Genomic DNA, 25,436 nt, shown 5'->3' with positions numbered 1-25,436 from the left:
TTTGAGATCTTTTGTGGGTTCATTTGAATTTTAGGATGGTTTTTCCTTTTTCTGTAAAAACAGACATTGGAATCGTAATGGAAATTACAGTGAATCTATAGATAGCTGTACATAGCATGGAAATTTTAGCAATATTTATTCTTCCAATCCAAGAAAACAGAGAATCTGTCCATTGATTGGTGCCTTCTTCAATTTCTTTCATTAGTGTCTTATCATTTTAGTGTATAGCTCGGTCACATCCTTGGTTAAATTTCTTCCTAATCATTTTTCGTTTTAGATGCTGTTATACAACAGATTGTTTTCATTATTTCCTTTTTTTCCATGTTGTTTTTCAAGTTTTTATTTAAATTCCGGTTAGTTAACACACAGTGTAATATTAATTTCAGGCATAGAATTTAGTGATTCATCACTTACATACACACCCAGTGCTCATCACAACAGATACCCTCCTTACTACCTATCACCCATTTTACCCATCCCACTACCCACCTCCTCTCCAATAACCCTCAGTTTGTTCTCTGTATTAAGAGTTTGCTTTCTGGTATGCCTCTTTTTTCCCCTCCATATCCATCTGCTTTGTTTCTTAAATTCCATATATAAGTTAAATCATATTGCATTTGTCTTTCTCTGACTTACTTATTTCACTTAGCATAATACTCTCCAGTTCCATCCATGTTGTTGCAAATAGCAAGAATACATTCTTTTTCATCACTCAGTAGTATTCCTTTGCATTGTATGTATATATACATACCACATCTTCTTTATCTAGTCATCTGTCAATGGACATTTGGGCTCCTTCCATAATTTTCCTATTGTTGATAATGCTGCTGTGAACATCGGGGTGCATGTGTCTTTTCAAATCACTATTTTTGTATCCTTTGGGTAAATACCTAATAGTACAGTTGGTGGATCATAGAGCAGTTCTATTTTTAATTTTTTGAGGAACCTTCATATTGTTTTCCAGAGTGGCTGCACCAGTTTGCATTCCCACCAACCGTGTAAGAGGATTTCCCTTTCTCTGCATCCTTGCCAACATCTGTTGTTTCCTGTGTTAATTTTAGCCATTTTGACAGGTGTGAAGTAATAGCTAACTGTAGTTTAGATTTGTATTTCCCTGATGATGAATGATGTTGAGCCTTTTTTCATGTGTGTTAGCCATCTGGATGCCTTCTTGGAAAAATGTCTATTCATGTCTTCTGCCCATTTCTTAACTGGATTATTTGTTTTTTAGATGTTGACTTTGATAAGTTATTTTTTTATTTTTTTTTAAGTGTATTTATTTTGAGATGGGGGAGAGGGGTAGAGAGAGATGGAGAGAGAGAGAGAGAGAGAGAGAGAGAGCTCTAAGCTGAGAGCAGGAGCTCTAAGCTCCTAAGCAGTCTCCACACTGTCAGTACAGAGCCCCATGCGGGCCTTGAACTCAGGAACCATGACATCATCACCTGAGCCGAAGTCAGACACTGAACCAACTGAGCCACCCAGGTGCCCTGAGTTTGATAAGCTCCTAATAGATTTTGGATACTAATCCTTTATCAGATATGTCATCTGCAAATGTCTTCTCCCATTTTAAAGGTTGTCTTTTACCTTTGTTGATTGTTTCCTATGTTGTGTAGAAGCTTTTTATCTTGATGAAGTCCCAATAATTGATTTTTGTTTTGTTTCCCTTGCCTCTAGAGACATGTCTACTAGGAAGTTGCTACAGGGGTGCCTGGGTGCCTCAGTTGGTTAAGCTTCTGACTCTTGGTTTCAGCCTGGGTCATGATTTCATGATCTCGTACTTCATGAGTTCGAGCCCCACATCAGGCTTCACACTGACAGGAGCCTGCTTGGGATTCTCTTTCTCTCTCTCTCTCTCTGCCCCTCCCAGCTCACTCTCTCTGTCTCTCTCCCAGAAATAAATAAATCAACTTAAAAAATTTTTTTAAAAAAGAAGAGATTTCTTCAGCTGATGTCAAAAAGATTATTGCCTGTGTTCTAGGATTTTGATGGTGTCCTGTCTCACATTTAGGTATTTCATTCATTTTGAATTTATTTTTGCATATAGTGTAAGAAAGTGGCCCACTTTCATTCTTTTTCATGTTGCTGTCCAGTTTTCCCAAAACCATTTGTTGAAGAGACTTTTTTTTATTGGATATGCTTTCTTGCTTTGTCGACGATCAGTTGACCGTATAGTTGTGGGTCCATTTCTGGATTTTCTGTTCTGTTCAGCTGATCTATGTGTCTCTTTTTGTGCCAGTACCATACTGTCTTAATCAGTACACCTTTGTAATATAACTTGAAGTCCGGAATTGTGATAGGTTCCCTACTGCTCAAGGTAGGGCTCAGTCCCACTATCCTGGGATCATGACCTGAAGCTGAAATCAAGAGTCAGATGCTCAAATGACTGAGCCACCCAAACACCTCTTGAATAGTGTATTTTAAAACACAGAAGTTTTTAATTTCAGTAAAGTCCAGCTTATCTCTTTCTTTTCTTCATCATGATTATGATTTATCTAAAAAATATTTACCAAAGCCAAGAATATAAAGATTTTTCTACAATTTCTTATTAAATTTTTTTTAGTTTTATCTTTCATTTAAATCCATGATCCATTTTGAGTTAATTTTTCTGCGTGATGTGAAATAAGAATCTATTTTTGTTATTTGCATGTTGATACCTAGTTAAGCCAGTCTTCACAACAATGTAATGAATATACTTTCCCTATTAAATTGCTTTGGCACATTTGTCAAAAATAATTGACTACAAATCTGAATTTATTTCTTAACTTTCAGTTGTTTCATTAATCTATATGTATGTCCTTAAGCCTGTACCATACTGATTTGATTACTGTAGCTTTATGGTAAGTTTGGAATTGCGAAGTTAAAGTCCCCTTACTTTATTGTTTATTTTCAAGATTGCTTTAACTATTTTCAATACCTTCCATTTCCTTGTTAATATTAGGTTCAGCTTTTCAGTTGTAATAAAAAAAGCCTGTTGGGATTTTGACAGAATTTGCATTGAGCCTATAGATAAATTTGGGAACAATTGTAATTTTACAATATTGATTCTTTCAGCCTATCGACATTAGTTATCTCTCCATCTACTTACATCTTTTAAAATTTCCTTCAGGAACATTTTGCAGATTTTCAGTGTACAAATCTTGCACTTCTTTTGTTTTCTTTATTCCTAATTTTTAAATTCCTTTTGATGTTATTATGAATGGGGTTGTTTTCTTAATTTCATCCAGATTCTTAATTGCTAGCATTTAGAAATGGAATTAATTTTTGTATATTTACTTGTAACAAATTAAAGAGTTTCAAGTGACTGTGAGCTCTGACTCAAACTGTGATGACATTTGCAAAACAGCCACATGAAGTTATAATGTTGATTTCAAGTAATTATGATGCCATACCCAGAATAAGGGAGATAAACCTCTTATCTGATTTTGCTTATCAGTGTAGACTGATACAACATGTTCTATTCTAGAAAGACACTGCTAAGTTCAACAGTGACAAATGGAGTGTGTCTACTATAAAGCTTAAGGGACAGACCTCCAGAGGAAATTCAGTATGTAATGTTGATTGGTTTCATTTCTGTTTCAAACAGTTACCTGATGTGTAACCATGACTATTTAACTCCTTGAGGCTCATTTTCCTCCTTTGACAAAGAGAGATAAATGTTGCCTGTCTTATATAACTTGTTAAAGGTTCCAGTGAGACAGCCAAACTTAACACCTGGTTTATCAAGGACACATAGCAGGTTCTCAGTAATTATCACTTTCCATTCCTTTATTCAAAGCTATACCGTTCACTTAAAACCTCAATAAATATTTTTGAGTTGTATGTTTTAATTAATTTCTCTAAATAGAAAAGAGATGACGAAAGCAACCGCAAAAACTATAATGTGAAATAAGGAGTGGTCTTATTTACTCCAGAGCAGAACTAGATGTTGCTGGTAAAAACAGCTATAAGAAGGAGAATATTTCAGTCAAATGTAAAAGTGAACTCTTAATAAAAAGTATACGAATACAGAATTAGCTACAGGAAGACATAGTATATTATGTGATTGAGTAAAGAAAAACAACTATTCTGGGATATATTTGGGAATTGAAGCACGAATGTGGAGGAAAAGAATGTGAGTATCTCTTTGAATTCTAGGATTCTATGATCATCAGCAATCTCACTGAGAGCTGATGGGAGTGCATGCAATCTCTTAGTAAATAAATAGCAAAAGAGATGCATTTTGACTGCTGTTGGTACACCTGAGACTAAGCAATAGAGTAGAGAAAGACTTAAAATTACATAAAACCTAGATTTGAACACCAACTTTGCTATTTCCTCACATGTCACTTTGGCAAGTGGTTTTATAATTCAGATCCCTTATTTATATAATGTGGATCAGTGATTTTCAGACTTTTGCATGTCTGAATCACCGGGTCAACTGGTAAAACTGCTTGTAAAGCCCTACTCCCATAGACTATTAATCAGTAGATATGGGGCACAGCCCAGAATGTGTAATGTTTTAATAAACCTACCTAGATCTTCTTCTTTCAATATTTCCTGATAAACATTTTGAGAAACTTGGATGTTGATTTTTTGCAGGTTTGTCATGATAATTATATATGATATCAAATTAAATGCACAGTATTCAGTAATTTCACAATGTCCTTATTCATTCTAAAAAAGCTCTTCTGCAATTTTAATATTCAAGGTCTCCATATTTCCATGGTCAAGGTCCCCATATTTCCATGGTCAAGGTCCCAAACTAGGAATTACAGGTGATGCATTTTCTTTTTTTTTTTAATTTTTAAATTTATTTAAATTTAATTTTTTTCTTTAGAGATAGAGAGAGCATGAGCAGGGGAGAGGGGCAGAGGGAGAGAAAGAGAATCTTAAGCAGGTTCCAAGCCCAGTGCAGAGCCCAACACGGGGATTGATCCCATGACCCTGGAATCATGACCTGAGCCAAAATCAAGAGTTGGATGCTCAACCAGGGCACCCCAAGACCATGCATCCTCTTATATATCTCTGTGGTTTCTTTCCATTTCCTGCCCTATGCAAACCAGAAAAGGTCACCTAGGAAAATGGCCTCTGGATTCCTTGGCTTTTTTTTTTTTTTTTTTTTAAGTAGCCTTAGAAAACTTGAACTAGACCACTAATGCCTTAGCAGAATATTAGTCTATCAGTTTGGTGAGGTTTAAATTATTTTGAAACCGGCTTTGTTTAAATGATAATATTGGAGACACTTGGAGAAAGCAAAGGATGTACCTGTTCCATCCCATTCACCTGAAGTTTGCAAATGCATCTCATATTGTTAAAGCATATCAAGAACGAAAGACATTGAACATTCACTTTTAATTTTCACTTAGGAATTAAGACTTAATGCTAATGTAAATGTGTTTCACAATATTTCTGACTCCTATACATAGCAAACATTTAATTTTTCTTAATATGCTGAGGAAATGAAAAGCACAATGGCTTCTCTTTAGCACTGAAAGCACCAGCTCTATTTCTTTCTATTACACCTGCCTGCAAGTCCCTAAACGAAGGGAGTTTATTTAACAGCAAAGTATTGTCTAGGGAAATGAGAGGGGAAAATATGCAGAAAGTCAATCCTAGAGATGTGAATGGAAAGATGATGCCAACTTTTTCATGCTAACACAATTCTGACAGATTTAAGAAATCCTAGTTTACCATTATAACCAATATCCATTGTGCAGTATTTGATGGTCCTGATGAGTTGTTGGCAGATGTTTGGCTAACAAAATTTTCTAAGCAAGTCATGCCCTGCTGTAACTGGGCTTGGAGACTACACACCATTGTCATTCTGGGCATCTGAAGAGGTTGGCTTTATACAAGGACTTCTTTATATTGCCACTGCGGTTCCTTCAAGAAAGAATAGACACACCTCGAGATAATGCAGAATGGCAAATAATTTTATCTTCAGAAAATTTTTCTGCTTTGCACATTAAATATAAATCTGCATGTTTTCCCTACTTTAGCATCAATTTAAAGTATGCAAAATGTGGACTTAAGTATGAGTTCTTATCAGAAATTGTATAGAAACCATAATAACAATGGTTAATTTATTAATCTGATAAATAAAAATACCCAATAAACATGCTAATTTATTATAAGGATATTGACCAGACAGTGATGTACACATAAAGCTTAATCTGGTCAATACTTTCTTGACTCCTCTTATCTTCCCTGAAGGCACAGAATGGCTTTCTCTTCTTGGTTGCCATAATGCTTGGTTTATACACCTATTTTATCCTGTGTCACAGTCCATCTGCATCCTGATTATTTGTACAAAGTTCTCATTTTGCATTACATAATAAGCAGTTTGAGGACAGTAACTATAAAAATATTGGTATTTCCTTCAGGACTAAGCAAAATGCTCATCCTAGCAGATGCATATTATTTCTCCAAAACTTCTAAAGTTATGAAATTAGGGCTTTGGTTTCAAAAAGTTTAAGTTTTTCATATGGAGTACTAAATACAGTGCTAAAATATCATCCTGTAATAAATATAACAAATTATTTCATACAGAAAGGTGGCATCACAGAAAAATTTAGCCAAAATGCATTCATATTTTTAAGTACCTTGGTATTTAATTCCATTTTTTTTCTCCTTTATAATATTTCAAAAAGCATTCTTTTTAGCCTCCAGCCTGTCCCAGAAGAATCAACTGGACTTCTGTACCTGCCAGAGATATTTTTTGTTAGTAGAATTTCAGGTTGCCCAGTGATACATTTGCATTAATTATTTTGAGTTCTTTTAATGTTTTAGAGAAAGATCACAAGAGATCTAGCTAATCTCTCTTATGAAGTAGAACCAAGTGTTTAATACCAATAACAAAGTTATAGTGATCAGCGGGATCAGAGATGCAAGCTCAAAGATTTTAAATTAATTTATGATAAATCATTTCATCTGCTATAATTCTTAAATATTATTCCTTATTTCTGAGAGAAATAATAGAGTATAATTTAAAATAAGCAAAATGCAAAAGAAGCCATTTTCCTTCTATAGGCTTTCCAATGATTGTTAATTCAGTCATAGACTTCCTTGTGATTTTTATTAAATTAACATTTGTTAAGAAGAGCCCTGGGGTTTCAGATGGTGGTGAGCCAAGATTTGAGAAAGATCACAAGGCAAGGGAAAGTGAAATAGAGAACTTCATTAGTCACAGGTTTTGGAGGAGGTACAATGCATTGGTCACTGGGGCAATGGGGAGGTCAAGGCAGGATACCAGCAGAGAGGGAGTAGCAGAAACTGAGGTACATGTTTTTTTTTTTGTTTTTGTTTTTTAGGATTGGTAGGTAGAGTGCTTTGGGGGTCCTGAGTTAGACCTGATTGGTCAACACAAACCAAAAAGAGCAGGACTCTTGGTAAATTCTGAGGAAGGAGGAGGAGAAGCACAAAATGGAAAGGAGCTAGGAGAGACATATGCTTATCTCCAGGGCACTGGGGAGGTTATATCAGGAATTTACACTTCTTGTGACTTTGCTGGCTGTTACCTAGGATAGCACTCCTGGTCAGGGCTAGTGTCAGTTCCAAGTCCCAGAAGACCCCTCTCCACACAAAATGGACTCTAAGGCAGCAATATTATGGATATTTAGCTAAATTCTTAAAAGCACCCTTTTAAAAAGGTCATCCTAAATATGACTTTATTTTCATAATTTCTAAATGGGATATTTGCATTGAAGCCAAAAATGTGCCTGTATCATAATGAAAACATTTTGAGGCAACTAAATCCCTAAGTTAAATTAATTAGATTGTGATGATTCTGTATTGAGGAGAAACGCGCGCGCACACACACACACACACACGCACACACACACATGCACACACACGAAGGATGAAAGCATCCTCCAAGGTTAAGCCTGTTTAGGAAGACTGAGTGGCTGGTTAATAAGATTTTTTTCTTGCCCTGTTAAATCATAAATAGAAAAGGATGAGACAGGAAGAACCACAGACTAGTGGGGAGAGGTTCGGAACGGCAACAAATCCTTTGGCAATATCAAGATTGTCTAATGACCTGGGTGTGTTGATACCAACGTGGTAAAATAAAGTGACTGAATATCCGTGTTCCTATTCTCATAGGATCCAAATATTTATTGGCAAAAGAGACACATTTTGATCGAAGGAAGAGGAAGCTGAGGGTGAGAAATAAAGCATAGAAACAAAACTAATTGAGCACCTAATATGTGCAAGATACTCCATTAGGAACCATTATATATTTTTAATTTAATCTAACTCTTCCCAGGGCACCTGGGTGGCTCAGTCGGTTAAGTGTCTGACTCTTGGTTTGGGCTCAGTTCATGATCTCACGAGCCATGGGTTCGAGCCCCACATTAGGCTCTGCGCTGGCAGTGTGCAGAGCGGAGCTTGCTTGGAATTTTCTCTCTCCCTATCTCTCTGCCCCTCCCCTGCTCATAATCTCTCTCTCTCTCTCTCTCTCTCTCTCTCAAAATAAATAAATACATTTTTAAAATATGTAATCTAACTCTTCCAACAACCCTCTCAGGTAGGTATTACTTTGCCAACCTTACAGATAAGGCATCGACCTCAAGAAGATGAAGTAACTTTTCCGAATCCATACAACTTATAAAGGCTAAAGGAATTCAAACCTAGGATGGGCTAACTTGTCATTCCATTCACCTAAGCTGAGTTACCTGCCTTATCTTATTTTGCAATGATGCCAATCTTGAGTGTTTGCATTATTATACACAGTTTACAAATGAAGAAAAATTAAGGTTAAATTGGTATATTTCAAATGCCATTCCACTGGCAAGTGTTAGCCTGTGATGAAGTTTTCAACACTACGAAGATGTAGAAAATTGACATTGAATAGAGTCAAGTAACAAAATATTAGTGCGTTTTCCATGAATCAGTCAATCTCTCTCCATCTCTCTACCTCTCCATCTCTCTCTTTCTGTCTGCCTCTCAAGAATAATTTCTTTTGATTCTGGATCCTTTATATATTTAGTATTAAAATAGCCTTGCTTCTCAGAAACATTGTTGAAATACAGGTGTGTGTTTGTTTGTTGCTTTATTTGTTCTAATGTCAAACTTTGAAGCTGACAATGCCAATGTTTATTATTGGCGTTTAACTTTATTCTTTTGTAAAATACCAAAGTCCAGGGAACTCCATGTTCATTAACTTGCCCCCATTATCGTAGATGTGGGATATGGAGTTGGGACTCAAAATTCATTTACACATGGCTCCAAAGTCTGGTATCTCCACATTAAAATGAAAGTCCTAATCATTATTAGGATATCCCAGAATTACAGTCTTCCCACCATGTTGTGATTGTGTGTTCTGTGATTATTTCCCACATATGGTGATAAATAACTAGCTGGGATTGTCTCAGCTGCATAGTTTTGTTATCACTTAGCCTGCTTGTTGGCATGATACAACATGTTGTCAGATAGCTAGCTGTCCATTGCTCAAAAGCACAGAAACCAACTGGTTACTCTGGTGGTGTCAGTGTATTTGTGTATGTGAGAGATAAGTGTAATCACTTTAATAAAGATGTATTCATGGCTTATCCCATTTCATAATTTACAGATCCAGCTGTGCTCCTCCCTAGGTCTCCTGGATAATAGGTGAGCTGCATATTGAAGCAGCTGAATTTGTGCATCATTTGCTCATCAGTCTTCATATTTTATCACTTGAGTTTCTGGATATAGGTATCTTGCTAATCAGATTAAATTTTACCTAACTAAGATGGAATGTTTTGAAGGCCTGTGCTAGCCTTTGATTGCTCAGTTTTATGCAGTTCTCAAGATTAGTATTTAAACCTTTTTGGTCTCTTAAGGCAGCAAACAGTTACTTTGTATAATTAATCAATTATTCACCAAAGCTAGTTCTATCTCTATCCATTCTTCCACAAGTAAAATTACATTTCTTAATCACATGCATGAGGGAAAATGATGTCTGAGCTTTTCCCTTTAGTTCAAGAGAATTTGAGATTCAAATTAATAGGGAAGGAAAAGCTTAAGGTTCTAGGCACTTTTCCATCTTAAAATCATGTTTTTTAATGAACATATATATTCCCCCATAGGCAAACTGTACATAGATAAATGGTTCTTCTATAGATGGTCATAGCTCATTGCAAAGTGACAGATCAGCCATGTCCCCCAAGAAAGAAGAAAAAGAAGAAAGAAAAAAAAAGAAATGAGAGGGGGAGGAACAGGGAGAGGGGAAAAAAAGAGGGAGAAAAAGACAGGGAGGGAGGGAAAGAAGAAGGGAGGGAGGTCAGGAGTCAGGGAGAAAGTGGAAGAACAGATAAAGAGAGGAATAGTTTCAGAGATAGAAAGGTAGACAGATGGACAGATAGACATGTGTTATATGTTATTTTGAAATCAACAAAAATGCTAAAGCACAACAAAATTGTCTGTTTTGGCCTCTCAAACTTTACTGTTGTGCTTTGACATTTGTCAACATAAAAAGTTTGGTGCATTTATTTCTGTTTTACATGCACTATCTTTGTGATTTTAACTGTATAATTTTGAATTATATATTTTAAGCTTAAGTAATTTTCATATTAATAAATAGCCCACAAATGTCTTAACAACTATAAAATATTTCGCCTAATTATTTTATCACTATTTAACCAACTTCTTTATATTCAATGATTATTTTGCTTTCTTTTTCGCTACTATACAAATCCCAAAGTAATACTACTGAGTGAAAAGTTTTCTTTTTAAATGTGGATTATTTTCTTCTAAGAAAGACTATCCCAAATGAAATATACTGGATAATGAACATATTTGAAAATACTGTATCTATCTTATTAAATTATTTTCCAAAATATCTGCACCAGCATTGTAAAAGAGAGGAGAGAGAGAGGGCGAGAAAGAGAGAGAGAAATCCCTTTCATCATGCTGGACCCAACAGTAAATGTATAATTTTTGTTTCCTTGTTTAAAAGAAAAAAAAATCTTATTATTATAGTGATGATAATAATTTTGGGGGGTAATTAGGTTGTATCATTTTTCTTCAATGTCATTGTATTAATGCAAATGCATCTGAAAAAGCTAATGTAGAACTACTTTTCCTTCCAAACTGCATGCACCACATATATCGTTATATGAACAATTATTTGTTGAAAACATAGTATCAGGGAGTCTGCTGTGATATAACAGGTATGATTTACTGCATATCTCATATATTTCAAGTGCTTTGTTCCAGGTGGTTTACAAATTCATTTCTATCTTCATTATCATCATTGCTACTACGATATATTGAGATCTTATTAGTAAGAGGCACTGAGCTAAGTGCTTTAACTCATTCTCTTATGTAGTCTTTACACACATTTATAAAATAATAATGTTCTACATTTTATAAATATGGAAATTTGGATTAAGAAAATAATGCATAACTTATTGAAGACCACAAAGCTAGTAAGCAGTTGATCTAAGGATTTGAACATTGGTTAAGCCAGACTTCGTAGACCATGGGCTTAACCGCTACCTTATTCTGTTTAGTCATAAAATCTCTTGAATGAAATAGAACTTTTCATTTCTTGGGGCGCCTGGGTGGCGCAGTCGGTTAAGCGTCCGACTTCAGCCAGGTCACGATCTCGCGGTCCGGGAGCTCGAGCCCCACGTCGGGCTCTGGGCTGATGGCTCAGAGCCTGGAGCCTGTTTCCGATTCTGTTTCTCCCTCTCTCTCTGCCCTTCCCCCGTTCATGCTCTGTCTCTCTCTGTCCCAAAAATAAATAAACGTTGAAAAAAAAATTTTTTTTAATAAAAAAAAAAAAGAACTTTTCATTTCTTTCCAAGATTTACAGTTCCACTCCTCGTTGTACCAGAAATAATTAAAAGAATTAAAAGTCAATAATTATTCTAGGTAGTGTTGGGCAAGGAGGCAAAAAAAAAAAAAAATCAGCATGACAAAAAGCTCTGTCTATGTATGTGTATTTAACAATAGTAATAAGAAGAAAATCTATGAGTCTGAGTAGGTGACAGCAGAGACTCATTCTTTTAATGCCCAGTCATTTACCTTCAGAGGCTTTGCTGTGGTTCATCAAGGTGAGTCTGAAGGCCATGCTCCTATATCACATCTTATTTGTTTAAGAAAACTGTCTCCAGCCCCTGCATCTCATCCATGTTCTTGGTCTACTATACTTTATAGGCAATGGGAAATCACAAATTTGTGCACGGGATGATATTTTTCTAAGTTGTTTTGATTTGATTCATTTTTGTGCACCGAGTTAGCACGATAGGATATATGTTAGGAAGACATTTCTGGAGACTGACCAACCGATGGATGGCAGAAAGCAAGGTTGGAGAGAGTTGGATCATTCAGTTTAATAATTTAGGAATGGAATAAAGAGATAAACCCCATGATCTCTTAAAGAAAGAGGAGGATTAGTGTCTAACATACTGAATTACTTTAATAAACAGTGGTTTACAGACTTAGCCATGGAAAGACTGTTAGCAGCTCTCATCTGCAAGTTTCAATTTTGCAAGCTAAGATAAAGCAATGACCCATACTGAATCCATATGGAGAAATTAAAGTACATTAGTTATTGTTGTCCTTGTTTCTTTTCTTAGATTCTGGTCAATGAATATGAAAGGAAAAGTCTCAAGATTTACTATCTCTTGGGTTGTGATGACAAGCTCAGCATAGTTTGATGATATGTAGTGTCTTAAGTTTCAGGCATGAATGAACATGAATCACTTGAAAAGGGAATGTTTGTTGTTGTTGTTCTTTCAGCTGCATAATTTAATTTAGTAATGGACTTACGAAATAAGTTCTGAAACTCCAGCTCCACATATTAGATTTTTTAAACCTAATTTCTGAAAAATTTAGCCAAGTTTCAACTTCCTATCAGCCTGCTGAGAGATGGGAAAGGCAGCTGCCCTCACAAATCTTGGTGGTCTCCAGAATAGTGCAAGTGAGAGAGAAGTGCTCATAAAAAAATGGCATGGATTCCAAAACTTTCACTGAAGGAGGAGGGTTCTACTAGGAATGATGTTTTTAAGTATGTATTATGTGGATAGATCACTTCAAAGTCCTACTAATGAATCTCTTTAGATATCAGCACAGAGAAAGTATTAACTTGTAAACTTCTTTTAAAAAGTAGGCATATTCTTACAGGATATTTACAGTATAACTGCCTCTTCATAATTGCAAAATTGAGTCTAAACATCACTATTTGGCCTGCAAGTTCTTCCATGAACCGTCCCTATTCTAGTCATCTCTTGGTAGTTACTATCTCAGCTGACCTTGACGCTGTGACCTTTGATGCTTTCTCCCACTCGACACCTACTTTAACTTCCCCTTCATCCCACTGACTCTGCCATAAACAACTCTATCCATTCCTCAAGGATGACTTCCTTGTTCACTTCCTTCATGAAGAAATCCCTAGTCATCCTAACTAACCAAGAGTCATCTTTTCTTTTCTTTTCTGGGTAATACATCTCATTGATTCATCAGGCCCCCATGTGTACCTACTACCTACTAAGTTATTTTTGTTGAATGTTTCAGAACTATGGGGAACTATTTTGTTGTTAAAAATTTTGTCATTAGCCACAACTGTAAAATGTAATATGACCATTCATATATAAGATGTTGTAAAGTTAAATAATAAAGTGAAAAAAAGGTGGTATAGAATCTTGGAAAGATCCCAAATTTACAGGAAAGTGGACATGGGTTTTACTTGCAATAATACTTTTATGGCCTTGAGAACCTTTATCTAACTGTTGATCTCCTCATGTGTAAATATGAGGGGTTGAGATGAAGGGGACAAAAGAGATTAGATGTTAAAACATTAAGGGAACAGGGCTATCAAACAGAGAATTTTAAGACAGTCAAAGCGCCAGCAATATTAATAGCAACAAAGAGATCAGGAGGAAGAATTGGGAAAGAGATTGTTATTACATTTTAAAAAGGCATCTATATATTGTGTTCACATAATTATTTTTAAATTATCACCCCAAAGAGAGTTTTTATTTGTAATTTAACTACTGCCTACCTTCAAAAAATATGGAACCAATACATTACCTACAATTAAATTATCAAAACAAAGGTAAAGAGACACACTAATAAGATACTTTAGGCTCCCATGATATGACATATAGGTCCCCTGTCATAATATCTGTATTAGTTTTCAATTATAAATGATCAGTTATCATAGAGTAAATGGCCTCAAGAAACACAAGTTAATTATCCCTCATTTTCCATGGATCAGAGGAGTCTGGCAAGTTTTAAGTAGATCCTGCTTATGGTCTCAGAAGAGTAAAATTAAGGAGTCGGCCAGTAGCATCCTCAAGCCTGTTTTACTGGATAAATCTTCAAATATATCAACGTAATTTTGCAGAACCTTGAAACTTCTAGGTTCTCATCTTTTTTCCTCCCAACAAAAGAACATGGTGTTAATTTCATTATTTTTTATCTATAGTGTCAAAAAAAAAGTATTGGTACTAAATGTTTTTGCATCCCTCCAAATCCAAACGTGTATCTCCATTTCCTTTTCTGTCCCCCTTTCCTCTTCTTCTTCATCATGGGACTTACATGACTGATTTGGCCCCATACTTCATATTTGTAATGTCAGTGGCAACTCGTCATAATTGTTGGTTTATAATCATTAATGATGCTAATACTAATATGAAAAATAGTAGAAGAGGGGAGAATGTTTATTTTTCAATATTTATACTGAGCATTTCTGTGCTTTCTCATTTTATCCTCAAAATAATTCTGTGAAGAAGTGACTCCGTTGAACTGAGACCCAAAGATAAGTAATTTATCAAATCACTTTATCAGGATAACTAATGAATAAACATCAGGGCTAAAATTCAAACCAAATTCTACTTTACTCCAAAGCAGTATAACCATCAGGAAAAATTGCCTTTATAATACAATATTGTAAATGTTTCCTTTTTTTTTTCTTTTTTTTTCTTTTTTTTTATTTTGTTGTCTTCCTAACTACAATTGTTTGGAACTTTTGGCAATCTGGGTGATGTTGGCAACAAATGTAAGAGAGCTCCATGAAGAAACTTCCCTTTTGTGTTTTCACCAAGTGAATGCCTGCTTTATCATAGGTTGTACAGTTGATAAGATGCTTATTAAGGCATGATATAACCTGCAAGTTATAATTATGCTGTCTCTCTGAGAAACACTAAGAATTTTATGAACTTCATTTCATGAAACTTCTACAATGCCTGTGAGGCACAGACCAAAATAATTTTAAAGGTAGTGTTCATTGTAAGATCAAAGTATCAAAAAAGGTTCAAGCTATCTTTAAGCCACATAACATTTTCTTTCATGTTGAAATTTAATAAGTTTTCATTGTTCAGATGATCAAAGGCTTGTCTGAAATAGTCAGCCATGCTTGCATTAATGAAAGAGTAGACTCTGCTGAAAATCCTATAGTATGAAGCTTCCTCATGACAATGACCTCAAGTGAAGGGCCACACAAGACAGGGTTTTAAGGTCAAATAGATTTGGGGAACGGTTATATTATATATCCTTCTAAGAGATTTGTAATGCCTTTGTACATTATGAAGAAGTAGGCTTCAAATTTAACTGTGCATTGGAATTGTTGGAGTGCTGACTGAAAATGCAAACCCCATTGCCATAAGACCCAGTTATCACCCAGGAGTGTCATGTTTTGACCATCACCTTATGTAATGATGTGGACAGTTCGTGCAAGACCAGAACTTTAAGAAGTTGCATATTAAAGGCTTTGATAAGAACTACTTTAAATACAACTGGTTAATTTTCAAAGAAACTTTTCCCCTGAACATGCATGACCCACAAACACCATTGTTCCTAAAACATACTTTGGGGTACCTTATACTTTGCAGGAAACTTTCTGCATTCATCATGTCTTTTGAGCTTGACTTTATACAATTATTTGTTAATTTTTCAAAGGCTGAATGCAAGCATGATCAAAACACAAGCTAGTTGTATTATCACAACAAAATAGAATAATTATAATATTCTAGGGAAATGTTAGATTCCAGGTCCTATTCAAACCCATAGAACATAAAAAGAAATGCATTTCTTAGTGTGCAAGATTCCTCTGTGCATCTGCTTAAAATTCTTTGGAATAATGTAGTCAAGGTTTTGACCACTGATTTCTCCTATTATTATTTTTATCTTACCTTTCGACTCTAATAGGCTTATATAGAAGAAGGGGCAATGTGTAACCATTTTGGAGCTTCAATCAAATATGTCTAAATCTGATCATATGAAAAATCAGGCATTTATTAAAATTCTGAAGTACTAAAATATTTTCATAGCAATGTTTGTGTTATTCAATTATTATTTACTCAGAGATTTCATATTGACCACTTGTTATCTGCTGGCATGAAGCTGAGATCTAGAGCTGATAAATATAGTCTCTGTCTTCAAGGAAAAGAAGAGCCAGACATGCTTATACATTTAAAAACAATCTTAAGTGATATAATTTTTATATACATTGTGCCTTTAAAGCAGGAAAGTATGACTGAATCTACCTCGTGGTGGAAATGACAAGCTAGGAAGGGAATGAGTAGCTGGTTGTCAAGATGTCACAGTGGAGACTTTTATGAAGGTGGGATGACATACGTATGGACATGGAATGGTAAAAAAACATGGTGTGTATTCAAATAAAAGCAATATAGTGCAAGAATAGCAAGCATAGAAAAATAACATTACTCTAAAATCCAAATTGGAGTAAGTCTCCTTTGGAACCTCTTTATTTATCATCTACTTGTAGAATATATAGGATGTTAGTATGATGCCCTCTTAGATCTCCTCCCCCTATTAGATCCCAAGGAAACAAACTGAGTTGTTTATGTTCAGAGCTACCCATGGCCAGGGACTATTAAACTCCTAGGCTCTGTTGTACACATAGAAAGGATTACAGGCAATCACCCCGCCCCCCCCAAAGAAACATATACTTACAATAAATGATTTTTGTAGTTACTTTTAAAAAGTGTTTACTCCCTCTCTCTGACCCTCCCCCATTCATGCTCTGTCTCTCTCTGTCTCAAAAATAAATAAACGTTAAATTTTTTTTTTTTTAAAAAGGGGGCACCTGGGTGGCTCAGTCGGTTAAGTGGCCGACTTCGGCTCAGGTCATGATCTCGCGGTCCGTGAGTTCGAGCCCCGCGTTGGGCTCTGTGCTGACGGCTGAGCCTGGAGCCTGTTTCAGATTCTGTGTCTCCCTCTCTCTGACCCTCCCCGTTCATGCTCTGTCTCTCTCTGTCTCAAAAATAAATAAACGTTAAAAAAATTTTTTTAAAAAGTGTTTAAAATAAAGAGAAAGAAAAAAGGGAGGAAGGAAGAATGAGAGATAGTATGGAAAGAGAAGAGAAGCAGACAAGGAAGGAGAGAAGAAAGGGATGGAGAGAATGATAGAGCATGGGAGAGAGAGAAGGAAGAGAAGTTCAATATTTTAACCTTAGTTAAAACGGAAATGAAGCCCAATTGGAATACACTGCCAGCAACTCTTCTTCAAAACTGTTGAGGCTAACAAGTAAGATGAGAATTCCTGGTTAGTAAAATCTAAGATCTTATCTTCCAAAATATAATTTTTTTAAGGTAGTGAGGATTTTTTTTCTACACAGATTGATGATTATATTGTTTAAATTGCTTCCTAGCTTGCAATATTGATGTTCCTGCAGGCATATGGGCGACTGACATATTTAATATCTTAGGGTCTAGACACTTCACAGATATAGTAGTTTATAATTCTTTACTTCCATTTAAGTGCTTTTACAAAGAATTTTCCATTGGAATGGAATTTTGTTGTAGTAGCTGACTGTCCTAAGCACCACTGAGATTCCCGAACCAACTGTGAATGCTTGATCTCTCCTTGGGATCCCACTCAGGTTGCGATGAGTTTATTTTGTCCCTAGCTCACCCTTCCAACCTGCATCAAAGGGAAAGAAGTTTTACAGAGGGAAGAATTCAAGGGAATTTTTCTATCCCTTTCTTCATTTAACTTAACTTCACTGATCTATTTTCATTTGCAGCTTTTACAAGAGGGCAGGACCTGTTCAATGAAGCACAAAGACAATCCCCCAACCAATGCTACAGTAGAGCCAGTGACTACCCCACAGGTATTTTATTTGTTTGCTTGTTTTGATTATGTCAGAAAGAACTTGAATCCTTTGACCCCCATGGTTTTCTCTGTGTCTATAGCTGAAACAGGGGTGTTGTATTGACTAATACAAGATACCTCCTTCACCTAGTGTCTTTGGACACTGTGCCTGCAACTAAGATTTTGGCTTGATCATCTCAGAACCTCAGAAGAACAAGGGTGAAAGAGGTACACCCCACCACATACACACAACCAAGAAACATACCAAAAATATACAGAGAACAAAAAACATGCATCTGTTCCTTATGGAACAAAAAAAGATAAGAAGAGGATTTGGGGAAGCAGATGAGGGAGAAAGAAGTACATATCCCCAACAAAAACAAACAACAAACACAGTTCAGGAACTTAATTATGTACTTCTTTCTGTACTGTTCTTTATATGACCAAAAATATTATATCATAATAATTTGTAGGGTTCATTTCACTTAATACAACATTTCCTAACTTATGGGTTAATCAGAGTTGAATGGTTTGGCCAAAGTTTTCTCAAAATAGTTTTTGAAATACCTTGCAACTTGTTGACAGTATTTTTTGTACTTCATGAATTAGAAATATGTACATATTTACGCTTATTTCATTTGGGTCTAGCATTCACTTGTCTGTAGGATATTTGTTGAGATAAAAAATTTATATTACTATTCTGTTAAGATTTTAATTTTCCCTTAAATGTGTATTTATCGCAACTATCCTAAATGTCTTTTCTGTATTGTTTGACAGAAATTGCAAATCCTTCCTTGTACTGAATGTGAGGTGAAGAAAAACCCGGAAAAACAATTGACCAACTTTGAAGGGAGGGCAACTAGAGAAGAAAAAATACTGTAAATATCAAGAAACTGTGTTAAAAACATCCATTTATGATTGTCTTCATACTCTTTTTCAACCACAAGCTTGATGGAAATACTAAGTTTTTAAAGCATGCAACTTTTTCACAATTTTATGTAACTTTATATAGTCTAAAAATTTTCCACAAGATTCCAGGCCAATGATGATCCTTGAGCAATAACCTAATTAAAATGGATATCCACAGTCTTAAATAGTCATTGTCATCAGTAAATTGCCCAGTATGGACTGCTCAGTTTTGATCTCAAATGCAGTATGACATTTAATTCTTCTGGTTCATTGGCTATCTAGTAGTTTTATCATCTAGTTTTGAAATTAATTGGAGGATGATAAAATGTTGTGGATCCTTGGCATTCTTAGAATCCAAATTGCAACCATATCATAAAAATTTGTCCACATTGGCCAATGGGAGTCACTTTCTTTAAGGTTGGAATCGGTGTCAACCTATTGTTTATATGAGGGTGTTATTGCTATACTTCTTGTTATTTTGAACCATGTCTAAATAATGTCAAGACAATACTTTCAGATTTTTAGTCAGCTAATAAAATTTACAAAATGTGTTTGGTATGATGTAGACAAAACATCTGGATGAATATCTAAATTTCTGACATAATTGATGAGATTTTTTTTTTTTTTTTTTTTTTTGGCATTCTATAGACACATCCCTATGGTTGTCTGCTGGAATTACTCCACGTTAGGAATTGAGTTCTTTGAAAGGCTTGGCAAGATTTTTTTTCAATGAAATTGGGTAGTGGAATGTGGGATGCCAAGAGGGTTGAAAAACATAAATATGCAAGCAGATAATATACATTTTAAAATGGGGATTTGATGAAAGTAAAACAGCCATATAGAACCAATAAACCCAGATTTATATATTTTGAAAACAAAAGTATTACTAAGACAAGTCAATGGCTGTGATCACCTTTGAAGTTGGGTCTCTGCATAGGAATACCACTAATTAAAGAAATGCACTCCTGAATAATCTGAATGTAGCTCAGAAGCAGCAGGAATTGATACCTAAATCCTATTTGATTGATAGGATTGAAACAGCATCAAACTTAAAGACTCAAGTTAATGGGTTAAATGATCCAGTTAAGTTGTCTGCACTGAATATATTCACTTCTGCTGGATAGATCCCATTTTGCAAATACACAAAGTATATAAAACCACTGGTTTTATAGAAAGGATCTGCCAAACCACAAACAATATATTTGGAGCACTGTGTCCTGGCATGCTATCTTAGAAGATATTGTTAATTTAAGAAAGAGATGGGAGGAAAGAAAGAAAGAAAGAAAGAAAGAAAGAAAGAAAGAAAGAAAAGGAAGAAAGAAAGAAAAGGAAGAAAGAAAGAAAAGAATAGAAGAAAGAAAGAAAGAAAGAAAGAAAGAAAGAAAGAAAGAAAGAAAAAGAGAAAAAGAAAGAAAGGGAGGAAAGGAGGAAGGGAGAGAGAGAAGATCGAAGGGAATTTGTAATCAATAGATGGACTTAAATTCTGGTATATAATGGCACACCTTTGATCATAATGACATATTCCAGGAAATTAGGTAATTTGGAAAAATGGCAAACTATCATAAATAGTATAAGTATTACTGTGATATGATCATGTAGCAGTTATACTTGTGGAGTAATTCAATGTCATTCATCAGTATTATTTTTTTAGATTATGGGCTACCCAAGAAGAAAAGAGACTGTACTTTATAGATGGTCCATTAGAGGTTTCAGATGAAGAGACCAGGATAGAAGACAAAAATCAAGGTCTAAAGTTCCTACTGACTCCTCAGCTCTAAAACTCACTTAATTCTGTGAGGTGGAATATTGTTAATTTCCAAGTTCTGTTGCTTATAATTTCCCTATTGTGCCTAAAATCCCTAACCATCCCCAAAGGTTTATAGAAGGAAAGAAGATAATTTAGTTTTCATTTAGGTTCACTTCCCCACCCCCACCCTGTGCTCCAATTTCTCTCCTGGACTCTATAGACCCTGTGGAAAATTAATCACCATTTTACCTTAGCACACGTTTTGAGGCATCTTTGGAACTAATGAAAAGAGAAGCAAGCTGATATGTTCTGGGATTTTTAGAACATGCTAAAAAGATGAGAATTTGGCTTAATATGAATCAACTTTGAACAGCCTCATTTGTAAAATTTTCCTATGCTCTAGATCTCTACTCTAGTGTGTGACAATAATCAATCTGTTTCTCTCAATTACTGGCATGATCAAGTGGGCTTTACATGAGCATAATGTATACATATTTTTCTTTAAGAATAGATAGCATTATGCATCCTGAAGAGTTTACTGGGGTATATTCATTGCATTATTTGTTTCAAAACAAAAAAAAAAATTGCAGCAGAAGTGCTTTATAAATATTTAGAAATATTCTGGGAGTTCCTTTTAATAGTCAAGCATGGAATTTCTTTTTTCTTAGTATGTGTGATTTTAACGAACACATTTTATTTCTCTCAATTCTTTAATTGCTTTAAAATAGCATCAGAAAGGCTTAAAATGCTTTACTTACATGTGTGGCTTTGTCCATAAAAGATGCCATTACTTATTATTTCTTTTAGTTAGCAGCTACACAAATTGATGTTGTTCTTGAGGAGTTAATATTCCTAGCCTAACTACCCTCATGGGGAAGAACATAAAACCTAAATGTTGAATTCAGATACTATAACTGTGCCTATAATGGTAAACAGTGAAAGATAACTTAACCTTTGCAGAGTATAAATGGACTCCTACTGAGAAATTAACATCCTTTCCAATGGAATAATTTGTTTCAATATAGGTACTAACAAAACTAACAAAAACATATTTCTCTAGCTATATTAAAATACTAGTCAATGCTATATATGCAAAGTTAGGAATTTGTTTTGGACTTTGTGTCTCCTTTTATATGCATTAACTATGTAAATTGGGTGAGTGCCTAAAATGTGTAAGACCTAACTGAATGCTGATTATGTCTATCCAATGCCAACATGCTCAGAAACAAAGTGAATAATTCAGTAACTCATCTAGATGTGGTTTTCTGTGTGATCTTAAATCTCTGACTACTGAATATACTAGATGGCTAACCTTTTTTATTCCCTTTATTCTTTAAGCAGATATTTAGCATTATAGTGTTATTTCAGACACAATTCTATTTCATAAAATATACTGGATTACAAGTCTAAGACAGTTATAAGAAAAGCACACCTTTACTGTTTTAGATTACAGTGTGGATAGCTGGATTAAAACAATTATTTGTGAACTTTGCTATAATGGAATCTTATTTTTATAGCTCAGGTACTATAATTAGCACTAATTGCAAGCAGAGGCTGAAATTATTATTGACACCGTAGAAAAAAGTGAGCTGGCCAGACCTGGAGAGTTATGAAAACATATACTTGTTTGCTTAGGGGACATTTTCATAGTCATATGTACAGTCTTAAATTTCCCCAAACTATTTGTTGGATTATGTTACATAATATTAATGGTCAATGATGAAGAATAAAAGTTACTGAAAGATGGCCTATTTTTGCTCAATAAAGATTTGTTACCAAGACTGCAATGTATATCCTCCTACATAAGCTAATCGAAAAAGCAAATATGAACATTAAAAATAGTACTTGCTTCTGTGTATCAAGAGCTAAGGACCTTCGTGAAATGTCACCCTGAGAGTATCTTCAAACTCTTTGCCAATGCCCCAGAAATCCTTCATTTCATTTAGAGGTGTTTTGTTTTGTTTTGTTTTGTTTTGTTTTGTTTTGTTTCGTTTAATAGAGTTTCCTGATGACAAAGATTTTTGTCCTTTTGTTTGCAAATGAGTTTCAAGCTCTTAGAACTGGCTTCCTCATAGAAGGTGCTCAAATATTTGTTGAATGAATTAATTCAGAACCTGAAGCAGCAAGGGAAGAAAAAGGAAGCAGAAGGAAGCATATTCTCCTGTGATAATAGGGAATCATAAGATGTAGTCTTTTAGGAAGAGAAAATAAATACAATGTTTTAGTTTTGTTTTTTTGTTTTGTTTTGTTTTCAGGCTATTTGTCCTTGCTTTTTTCTCTGAAAGATATATCTATGGGCCCATGGCTGTGACTTCTAGCAAAGTAGATGTGGCATTTCTGGATGAATTTTGGAATGCTGCTCGATGTGATAGACACAATTCACCTGGCATAGGTGCGTCTTTAATTGGAATCTACCTTTGACATTCGCCTGGACGGAGGCAGGGCCACTTAATTTCTTTTAGTATTAGTTTCTAACCTCTTGGGCCTTAAATTGTTGGACTTAAATCAGAGATTTTCTTCTGCATTCTGCTGCATTCATACTCCTAGTCCTAAAGCAGACACAGCTCCAGGACTGTGAGGATGGGGGCTCTGGCCTCCATAAACCCTCACTTTCAACTAGAGTACCTATTCTTTTATATAATGTATTTGTTGGGCTTCCACATTCTCAATATACTTTTAATGAAGAAAGGGAGCCCAAGACTAATGTGATTTGAAAAACCCTGAATAAAATAATCTCTGTGATCCCTTCTCCCCATTTGTTCCTTCAGTCAGCCAGCCATTCAGTTACTCAAAAAATATTTGTTGAGATTCTAAAATGTTCCTATTCCTTTTTTTTTTTTTTTGGTTAAAAAAAAGCAATGGCAAGAGAAAGTAATAATTATGAATTCTAACATTGCACATAATAGGTGCCAGCCACTGTTTTTTAGATCTTTTGAAAAAAAAATGATTAAATATTCTAGGCTTCTTTGAGACCAATATTACAGTTATCTTTATTTCACAGAGGAAATTGAAGTACAAAAATGTTAATTGCATTGCCCAAGATGTCACGGGAAGAAGGAGAGGTTGCATATAGACCTGGCAGTGAGTTGCTGGAATCTCATGTGCTTCACCCCGTTACCACATTGCGTCTCCTCAAAGGCCAGAGTCCTGCCTTCTTGGAACTTACGGTTTAGAAGAAGAGACATCACTAATGAAGGAAACACACAGATAAATACATGACTGTCTAGGACAGGAACATTGTTCCTTTTTCCCCTTCAAGTTTTTTCATCTGGTTTAAGAATTAAATTGACACGAGACAGATGAACAGGAATAAAAAAAAAAAAACACCAAAATTTTATTACGTGTGCATAATGAAATCGAATCCTAGAGAAATCGCCAAAGCAGGCAGTTTTTATACTTTCTTAGACAAAGAGGCAATAAATCTGTGAGAAATTGACAGGACAAGGAAAACTTAATTTTGAAAGCTGCAGTTAATAAGGAATTTTAAACAGAATTAGGACTGGGGTAGTAAATTAGTAGAAAATAACAAGGGATGTTTATACAGCCTTTATGGGTCTGAATTTCTTATCTCTGGTGATGAGGATTTTCTTTACCTCCTGGTACAAGGAGGGTAACTTTCACATGAGAGATTTATATCTCATTTTCTGGAGACAGAGTGGGGGAGGGTCATAGGGTGCATTTTGCATTGCTATTTCTTAAGAACTTTCATTTAAAATCATCAGTATGCCAAAGTGGCACATTTTGGGGTAGCCAGCACTCGGCCCCTAAAATTGCTATGAAAACAAAACAAAACAAGACAGGGTCCTCTTGACTGCATGCCACAAGACAGGAAGAAGCATGTGAATGTATCTTGTATGTGTGAAGTCTCCACCGAGAATTCTATTAAACTGAGATTAATGAATATATAATATTTTGCGTGGATGTCCAAAGCCTCAAACGTAATTTTTTTTGTTGTTCCTAGATACTAGCTAACAATATTTTAAAGAGGATATTTGAGTTGAAATAACTAGACAGTTGTGAATTAGTGCTTTTCAAAAAACAAAAGCATCCTATGGGAAAATTGCCAATGCTTTCTATTCCCTGAAGTCTAGGACATAGGAGTCTTTTAGGTATAGATGACAATGCAATGTGGATGTCTTCCATGAAAAACTTCCAAACAGGTTTCTTCTGTTTTCTGTCACAAAAATAGAAATTTTATTTCTCAGCCTTATACTTGAGGTAGTGCCTCCCTGCACGCCCCCTCAGAAGAGCCATACATTTGCTAGCACAATGATTGACCCACGGTGTCTGTATGGTACTTCTCTAGTGCTGTGATGCCATTTGCATCAGAAGTAATTGTGGTGTGTATGTTTCCCCCTTTCCCCACTCCTAAATTCCTTAATTCCTTTGAGAACACCATTTCACTTCATGTCGTAGGGGTACTGACATCCTGGGAAGGTCATAAATGCAATATATTTGTTCCTAGAAAATCAGACTCTATTTGGGGCTCCAGGAAGAAGCAGTTAACCTGTGCACTTGATTAACTGACGAATGAACATACATTCACAGGCAATATTTCTACCGAGGGTGAGAAGAAAAAAGAGTAAGCTGTAGTGGGTCATGCCCTTTTTCTGACTCTGGCTTATATTTACCACTTTTTCATGATAAAGTGCCCATTGAAATTAAGTCAAGAGATGGATATTCAGCAGAAAGTCCCAGCTGGAATTTAGAAGACGCAGCAGAATTGAGCAGAAGATGAACACTCCTAATAAGTTCCTG

The 25,436-nt window shown here is 35.2% G+C and overlaps 1 protein-coding gene across 4 annotated transcripts in view; it reads left to right on the top strand.

Annotated features, from left to right (window-relative positions):
- Positions 1-23,420, top strand: part of LUZP2 (leucine zipper protein 2) — a 510,394-nt gene extending 486,974 nt beyond the window's left edge. For 3 of the 4 annotated variants that reach the window (XM_040495596.1, XM_040495595.1, XM_040495598.1), the window contains 2 exons: positions 17,955-18,041; positions 18,800-19,503. In XM_040495596.1, coding sequence (XP_040351530.1) covers positions 17,955-18,041; positions 18,800-18,904 — 192 coding nt within the window. In that variant the 3' untranslated portion in view covers positions 18,905-19,503. Of the gene's footprint in view, positions 1-17,954; positions 18,042-18,799; positions 19,504-22,933 lie in introns of those variants that run through there. The other variant, XM_040495599.1, reaches the window with a different exon arrangement.
- Positions 23,421-25,436: the final 2,016 nt, after the last annotated feature.

This window comes from Herpailurus yagouaroundi, unplaced genomic scaffold (genome assembly GCF_014898765.1).
Source record: "Herpailurus yagouaroundi ecotype Mexico unplaced genomic scaffold, PumYag 187, whole genome shotgun sequence".
Classification (NCBI taxonomy): Eukaryota; Metazoa; Chordata; class Mammalia; order Carnivora; family Felidae; genus Herpailurus; species Herpailurus yagouaroundi.
Note: the sequence above shows the minus strand (reverse complement) of the source record. Positions and strands in the feature narration are given on the sequence as shown.